This window comes from Charadrius vociferus, unplaced genomic scaffold, assembly GCF_000708025.1.
Source record: "Charadrius vociferus isolate BGI_N301 unplaced genomic scaffold, ASM70802v2 scaffold406, whole genome shotgun sequence".
NCBI lineage: Eukaryota > Metazoa > Chordata > Aves > Charadriiformes > Charadriidae > Charadrius > Charadrius vociferus.
Window position 1 is genome coordinate 997,290 of NW_009648948.1, and position 8,210 is coordinate 1,005,499.

At 44.9% G+C, this 8,210-nt stretch overlaps 2 protein-coding genes across 2 annotated transcripts in view; one reads left to right on the forward strand and one right to left on the reverse strand.

Annotated features, from left to right (window-relative positions):
* The window catches only part of KY (kyphoscoliosis peptidase), a 19,837-nt gene extending 17,607 nt beyond the window's left edge, over window positions 1-2,230 (forward strand). Inside the window, exons 11-12 of the mRNA XM_009887357.1 lie at window positions 84-274; window positions 1,329-2,230. Coding sequence (XP_009885659.1) covers window positions 84-274; window positions 1,329-2,230 — 1,093 coding nt within the window. The remainder of the gene's footprint in view (window positions 1-83; window positions 275-1,328) is intronic.
* A 5,196-nt stretch (window positions 2,231-7,426) lies between these two features.
* The window catches only part of CEP63 (centrosomal protein 63kDa), a 20,367-nt gene continuing 19,583 nt past the window's right edge, over window positions 7,427-8,210 (reverse strand). The window contains exon 14 of the mRNA XM_009887358.1: window positions 7,427-7,585. Within this exon, the coding sequence (XP_009885660.1) occupies window positions 7,427-7,585 (159 nt within the window). The remainder of the gene's footprint in view (window positions 7,586-8,210) is intronic.

An 8,210-nucleotide genomic window follows, 5' to 3' on the forward strand; every position in this document is an offset into this window, starting at 1 on the left:
TGAAACTGCCACCAGGGGTGCAAGGGAAGAATTAACTATTTCTAATTACTCATTTTCCTTTAATCTTTTCCTTCTTCTTCCAGGTACAATGAGTTTTATTTTCTGACTCACCCAGCTCTGTTCATTAACAATCACTTCCCAGATAACAGTAACTGGCAGCTTCTTAAACCAACCCTGACGCTGAAAGATTTTGAGAAGAACACGCTGCACAACAGTGATTTTTACATGTTGGGCCTGCTGACCGCACAGCCGGAGACAGCTGTCATCCAAACAGGTAACACCCCACGGGGGGGAGAAGCTGCAGAGCATCTCTCCTTCTGCAGCCCTGCATCCCCCACACGCTGCCGTGCGTGTAGTGAACGACGTTTCCAGCTTGGTTCTGGCAAGCAGAATGCACTCGAAGCTCTCAGGGCAGAGGAGGGTCTTTTTTCTTTCTCCTCTTTTCTCTCTTTTTTATATTCAAGCTGTGAAAAAAAATTGTTGTAGGGGTCTAAAAGAAAGCCTCAGTCAGCAGCTGAGGATGAGTTACTCTATCAGCCAGCATCTGTGGTGCAAAATTAGAAGTATGACTATTATTTATTAGCAACTTGGGGTTGAAAATGAGATTAACACCTTTTACGATGTTCCAAACGTTTGACTTACTGAATGATGGACAAACAGGCTCTTCTTTATGCACCCCACGTAAGTCCAGCAGCTCTTTTAACACAAAACTCTTCAGGTAACACCACTCACCTACAGGGCCCACGTTTAAGATAACCTTCCTCAGATTTTAGAAGAGCTGCAGGTATTCAACTAGATAGCTAACTTATGAATGCTAAGAACACAGAGTTAAAGGCAACAACATTTTAGGACTTAATATTGTCTTCAAGCTGTTTGGAAACGCGCTTATAGAGAGGTAGATTATCTCACATCTACGTGCTGGAGGGTTCCTGCACTTTTCTCTGAAGCTTCGTGGAACAGCTACTGGACTAGCAATCAGGTCTAATCACATCTAATTAAGCCCTTCTCGAGCACACGGGCTGACAGTCCTTTCAGTTATATTTCACCCAGGCTTTCATGTTCTATAGTACCACAGCTCCATTTCAGTGTATATCAAAATAGGATAAATGCACATCTCCAAAACAAAGGCCACCCTTCACCTCATTCTTTTTGAGGGACACTGGTCTAAGCAGACAGCTGACAAGCTGTGACCTGTCAATTGCAGCTCTTTGTTTTACTGTTAGAGAAGCAGCAATTTATTGGGACGGATTAGTCTTCTCAGAACAGGGTGTACATGCAAAAAATGTACTGAAACTCCTATGCGGTTTCTTTCCTTTTGTATTTCACAGTAAATGGAAAAGCCTCTGTATCAGTGGATTGCCGTTCTGCCACATTATTTATGTTTAAGCTGAAGGGAACAGATGAGCACGGTTTAATGACTTTGAAAAAACACGGAATGACGCTGGATATCTACCCACAGAAGGCAGGGAGTCACAAGCTGCAGATCTTTGCCAAGCCCTCCAAAGCCTCAGAAGACGTCTACAAATGCGTGGTAGAGTATGTCGTAGAGTGCAAGTCTGTGGACAAGGCCATGCGTTTCCCAAAGGACCTGCATCAGCCTGTTGGACCAAGCTGGTTCACGGAGCGGCACGGGTTCCTGAGGCCGTCACACCCCGACCCCATCATTCACACCAACGACGGGCGGTGTTCGCTCACTTTCACCCTGGGCAAAGACATAAGCGTCTTAGCCTCGCTGCACTCCGATAACAGCAGCCTGACAGAGGATATGAGAAGGCGGCACATCATGCAAATCCACCGTGGGAACCAAATTGAGTTGAAGATCCATCTCCCCCACGCAGGGAACTTTGTTCTGAAAATCTATGCCAAGAAGAAGTCAGATCCTGGCAGTTATGACTACATCTTCAACTACCTCATCACTTGCCTGAACACTGAAGTGAAGTGGCCAGCTTTCCCTCAGACTTACAGCAAGTGGGCGGAAGACTACGAAATACTGGAGCCGCTCTCCGGCTTGCTGCCGGCGAATCGCAACGTTCAGTTTAAACTCAAAATGCACGGGATAGCAAAGGTGCTAGTTCAAGCAGACAACACCGACCCCCTCACCCAGAACAAAGGCTACTGGGAGGGAACCTGCAACACTTCGGGATGCAGAGAGGTGTTTGTGATGGTGCAAGAGAATGCTAACCACTCCTATTACTCACACGTCCTGAAATACGAAGTTGAGACCCAGTAACACCCCCTCTGTTCTTTCACTCACCTGCATGAACCAACTTTTCCAACGTGCCCGAAACCAATACAGCTTTAGGAGATCGCTCATTCTCTCGATCAAATCTGTTCTTCCGACGAATGCAGGACAACGCTGGCAGGCTTTTGCAAGACCAAGGGCTCAAAGAAGTTCAAAGAAGCAGAAAATCCTGTTATGAAGGGAGCAGCGGTGGAAGAAATTAAATAAAACCCTCACCTATGTTTTAGCAACACTGTCCCGAGAAACATTTTGAAGAAAACAACTGACTGTCTGGCCGTAGGTCATTCGGCATCAGCAGCGATTGCTCGTTTCCAAGTTATGGACCATAAGAAAAGTCTTACAATGGCTACTCCGAGAAGAACCCACCTAGTTATGGGGCAGGATGCAGAAAGTACACCCTGGTTTTGAGCAGCAATATTGGACATGAGGAGCTTCACGATATTTAAACCAAGTTTCTGGGTATCACAAATTGCAAAATACATCCCAGGAGAGAGAAGCGTTAGGAAGAAGAACGAGAAGTTTTCTTGTGCACTTGATTGTCTTACAAATTTAAGTGATACTGCGAAATTACTTTTTACACTGACTCTTAAATACAATAAACAAAATCATTTTTACCTTTTTATATTAGAGTATTTGAATTGTAAAATCTTTTTCTGCAATATTTACACTGTAATCATATCTCAAGCATATAGGTGTTTCCATAACTAAAACTACAGTAAAATGGAGAGTAAAGTTCTCAAAAAAGTACTCCTTACTCCAACTTGTCTATGCAATACTGCAACTAAAGAACTGAAGGGGTTATGTGGAATAGCAGGCTGAGTGACATTACTATCATGTAAAAAACTATTTGGTGCTGTACTCTTGGAAAACCCCTACATGCACAGGGCAAAGGTGGTCTTCTAGTGATTCTCACAAATACACATCATAAGATGAAGCGATATTTTCACAAATGATTCAGATGTCCGTAAAGCTATTATGTTTGAGCTTGAATTTAAAATAAACCTGTTATGATTTTGCATTCTGTTTCATTGACAAACGATAAGAATTCCTCTTCGCAAAGCTGCTGCATTTGCCACACAAAATACATGGGTTGTTGCTACACTCCCCTCCTCCTCAGCGACCGGGTGCCAGAAGTTACACACGGTAGCGAAGGGTTGCCCATCTGCAGCGGGCTTGCTGCCTCCCATCCCTCCTACATTACTCCCTCTACCCCAGCACTACAAGAACCAAGCTTACTTTAGGAGCACAGCAATGCTTTGGGGTCCTTTTTGCACTTGGAGACAAGGAGGCTCCATACGTGGCATCAAAGTAGGTTTTAAGTCCTCCTCCAAACTGTTAAGTGTCTTTGCCCTCAAAAACTGGTAGCAGCAGCTCCTCCCTGCAGGAGGACTATCAAGCCTTGTAGCTGCTCCCTGGACAGCAACGTGTACTGAACAGCACAGATGCAGATGCAAGAAAGACTCGAGGATTTTTTGATTGCCTAGGAGCTTGAAGGCTAAAGCGCGCCTTGGCTGTAAGCACAGAGAGCCCTGGTTTATTCTGGTGCCTGGCAGAAGAATTCTTTTTTCTTAGACCCATTTGTCAGATCAAGGAGGACACATCTCAGTAGCTTTCATGTTATAGGTCGAGCCGAGCCAGTCAAATACGTCACTTCTACAATGGGAAGATAAGGAGGCAGCCCAGGGAGCTTAGCAACTAAAGAAAACTACTTTTTCTACGTAACAGGGTCAGGGATACCAAACTACGCACACCCTTTGTGCAACTAAATACCGGGTGTTCGCTTAGACACATACAAACAGGCACAACTCGCGGGCAGCCACGGTGAAGCCCCTTTGCACAGGGCTTCACAGGGCTACGCAAGTACGAATGCGGTCCCTGCTCCTCGTCTCGAAGACTCCCTTGCACAACGTCTCTCTCTAACCCCACACGCTCTATTTCTGTCTCAAGACGGCAGGGGGAAAAAAGTTATCCCAAGGGAGTAGAGAAGCCAGTTTATACACTCTTGCCCCCTACCTGGCAAGATCTCAGGGGATATTCCCTCCTCTCCCCGCACAACGCTGCAAACCCCAGACACCTGCAGCTATACACGTGTATACAGGCACAAACAGACTCACTCAACCCCTCAAACTAGAGAGTGACCCAAGGCACTGTCGCACCCACGGAAGAACATCTGTAGCACGCTAAAGACAGGCAGAGCCTGCTACAGCTTTCCACTTTCAAGGTGCTAGGCTGCTACAAACAGAAGCGCTGCAAATAAATTTCCACATTTTTGTTTCAAACAGAAAACAAACATCTGGCTCTGTCCTGCAAATATGTAAGAAATTCTTTGGTGCTATCGAAGGCATGAGTTCAAAGACACAAAAAAAAACCCCAACCCTCTCTAGCTTCATTAATTATAAAGCTGCCAGGGCCAGGTGATTATTCCAAGGGATGTCTGACACTGCAAAGGCAGAGAAGAAGGCTTGAGAAACCCTGCAGCCCCAGATAAAAGCACCTCAGAAATCTGTACTTGCTGTGACATTCCCCTCCAGGATAAACAAGTCTTTTTCTCCTCCCCCTCATAAAAAATGCACATTCTTCAGCACAGCCAAGAGCCTAACACCAGGAGAACATCTCTGGAACAGACTTCTCGGTTATCTCGGGACCACCAGCTCTCCCCTTTCAGTCAGCGTTCTCCCTTGGCAGGCCTTAGGACTGAACAGTTTTTGTAATCCCTACACCACCGAGAGGCACAATGACTTAGCACTATGAATTCAGATCACTCGGTTTTACCAACACCTTGTTTCTCAGTGAAGGTAAATTAAACATGCATAGGACAAGTTTTTATCTCCAGCAAGTGCATCTCTGCACTTCCACCCGCTCACAAGCTAGCCTCCTCGCCCATGCCACGAGTACCGTAACTACACGACCAGATGCTCTGCTCGTTCCACACCGGCTGTGAGAAAGGCACATGCTTAAAAAAAACGAGGAGCGCAGTGAGGGCAGGAAACTGTTCAACTCATCATTCCGCCTTGTTCAGCCTCTGTCCTCCTCTCCTCTTGTCCGTGCACAGGCACGCGCAACTCCGTGGCACTGTATGTCTGCAAAGGGAGAAGGTGGGAAAGACAGAGCGCATACACCAGCACAGAGGAGCAACTCAGCAGTTCCCCTGTTGCAAATTTTCCTCTTTTGATCACTTTAGATCAAATTTTTACAGCCTATTCCCTGAATGAAGCTGCTTATTACATGTATTAGAAATTGATAAATACTGTAGGATTATAACTGCTAATTAAACAAATAGATCATCTTCAGTTTCACTCTTCACTTCTGCCAACATGAAGATTAACTGCCAAATATCATTGAAGGAAAGGGATATGGAAGCAAACATCACTAATGAGCCAAAATGTCTTCTGAACTTCTGAAAACACTTATTTACTGCATGATGTAACTTAACAAATCTTCAGGAAATATAAAATGTTTTTTAAGGTATCATTTAAAAAATGGTATTGCTGTCACCACTGAAGGACATGAGGAATCCCTAAGAGCTCTGGCATACCACACAGTGGATCTATCGGTTCATGCAGGAAGGGGAAACAACAGTTCGTTCTATTTAGCTGCTCAGTTTTTGTCAAAATGCCCCACGACCAACAAGCCCTTACTTGAGATCTGGATAGTTCAGGTGGAAGTTCCAAAAATGCTCACCTACCTGCGGGCAGGAACCGAGACTGATGCTGACTATGTGCAAAATGCACGACCACAGTTCATCCCCAGCTGTGGGCAGTTCAACACCTCATTACAAAGACTGCACAATGAGACTCCAGAATGGATTTGAAGGTTTCATCCTTGTTCAAAGAACTCCAGAAGAAAGCCCAAATAAAAGGACTTGTTGGTTCAAATGCTTTTCAACTCCGGAATGTGGAATTGCTTGACCAAGTGCAGTCCCATTTGATGGCACGTCGAAGAGGCTGCAGTCTGCAGACTGGCATCGCCTTTGCTGAACTCATCTGCCTAAGCTGTTGGTTGGGTTTTGCATGCGTATGTTGCTTTTGAATTCCTGTTTCTTGTCAGCCTTAAGCTGCTCTAGGAAAAGTGAAGGTGGCGGAAAGGAACAGGAAGCTTACAGACACGGACAAGGGTTGTCTCCGTCCCCAGGTTTGCCTGTACAAAGGTTGTGAAAGCTCAGTCACAGGAAGAACGGCAGAATGCCCACAGAAGAAAGGCGAGTCCATAGGAAATAGGTTCTGCTCACTCATTAACAACTTACTTTCCTTAAGGAAGGACTGAATATATTCCTCAAAACAGGTCACAGATGTATTTGAATGCAGCAGTTCGACTGGGCTGGAGAGTGTGCGAGACTGCTTAGATTCGAAACAGGCTGATACCAGCTTACACAGCAGCCGCAATTACGTCTGCCGTCCAGATGAATCTCACTTGTTTGTGGGTTCTCCTCCCATTCAATTTCATTTCCAGTTCCAGCTACTCCCCCTTCTTTTGTAAGAGCTGTGACCACAATCAGGATTCAGCCATTCATTCCTCAGCTATTTTGCAGTACTTCAAGCAACAGTGCAAGGCAAGATAAAGACACCAGATACTATACAAACAGTAAAAGGCAGCAGTTGCAAGAACCAGGAAATATTAAGAAATTTGACTAAAGGGAAATTAACTGGAGAAAATAGAGATAGCCTAAAGGAAAGAGGAATTACATTCCTTGTTCCTTGAAGAAGATAGCTACTCTGGGAGGGAAAGGATGGAAAAGGTGTTGATCAAAGTTCCGGATGAGAAGGCAAGATAAGCCACAAGAGATTTACTCTGCATATTTGTATGAACAAGAAAAGAGGCATTTTTCCATTCTGTTTTATTTCAATGCTTTTACATGTATAAAATATACTTAAAATACATTAAAATTAGCAAATAGCTTGCTTCTAAAAACAACATAATCTCTTTGTGAGTGATTGCACAAACACACCTCTGATGCAGCTTTCTGACCTACAGCAAGCCCACTAAAGTGTTTGTGGTGTACCACCCTCCATCAGATCAAACGTTAGAGAGGAGTTCCCTTTCCTCAATATCCATCCTGCCGATTCAGCTCAAAGTGGGAGATATGGACTCTCACTCAAGCTCCAATAGCAATTGGTTTATAGGTACCTCCCCCGTCACAGTCTGGAACCGTGGAAGAAAACCAGCATTCAAATTCAGTTAGAAATATTACTCCTGGTGTCCAAACTGTCTCACTATCTTGTCGCTCTCTTTTTTCAGTTCCTCAATGTGAGCATTTAGGCACTCCAGGATGTGCTGGGATCTCAGCTCTTCTTCTTCCAGGTATCTTGCAGCTATCGATCCAACGGAAGCCGTAGGCAGTGGGCACTAAAGGGAAACAAAGGGATATTGGGCATTCTTTCATTCTGAGTTTCAGCTAGAAACACTACCAATCCGCAAACCACACAACTAAAGATGTTTCTAAAGGGCTCTTGTGTCATTTCTGCCCTACTGGACAGACTAAGCACTCAGCTCTCATGCTCGTATCATAGGTAAATGTCCCTCCCAACAGTCTCCAACCAACAGTGAAAGCCTCCCAAGACTTTTCCAAAACTGCAGGGAGTAAAATCCGTACCTCAGCACACATAACTCTTCCATTCCAGCAGTTGCCCTCTCTAAGGCACTGGAGAGCTAGCGCTGAACAGAAACAAGCTCTCCATGCGCTTACATAACCGTTGCACTTCACAGGTGGAACCCTGACCCCAGAGGTATCAATAGAATCAACTGTTTACTTAGGAGAACTGGAGTTTCACTTCAATTACCAGCCCTTCCACTTGAAATAACGAGAGGGAATGACATGGCACGTGCAATCACAGCATAAGTCTAGAGAAGGTCACAACAAGATATCAAGGGTTTTGTCCTGGGTGTGTTAGTGCAGCCTCACACTTAAGACCTACATCTTGCTCCTTGTCGTCATAAAAAACACAGTGAGCAGTATCACCTCAGAATATGG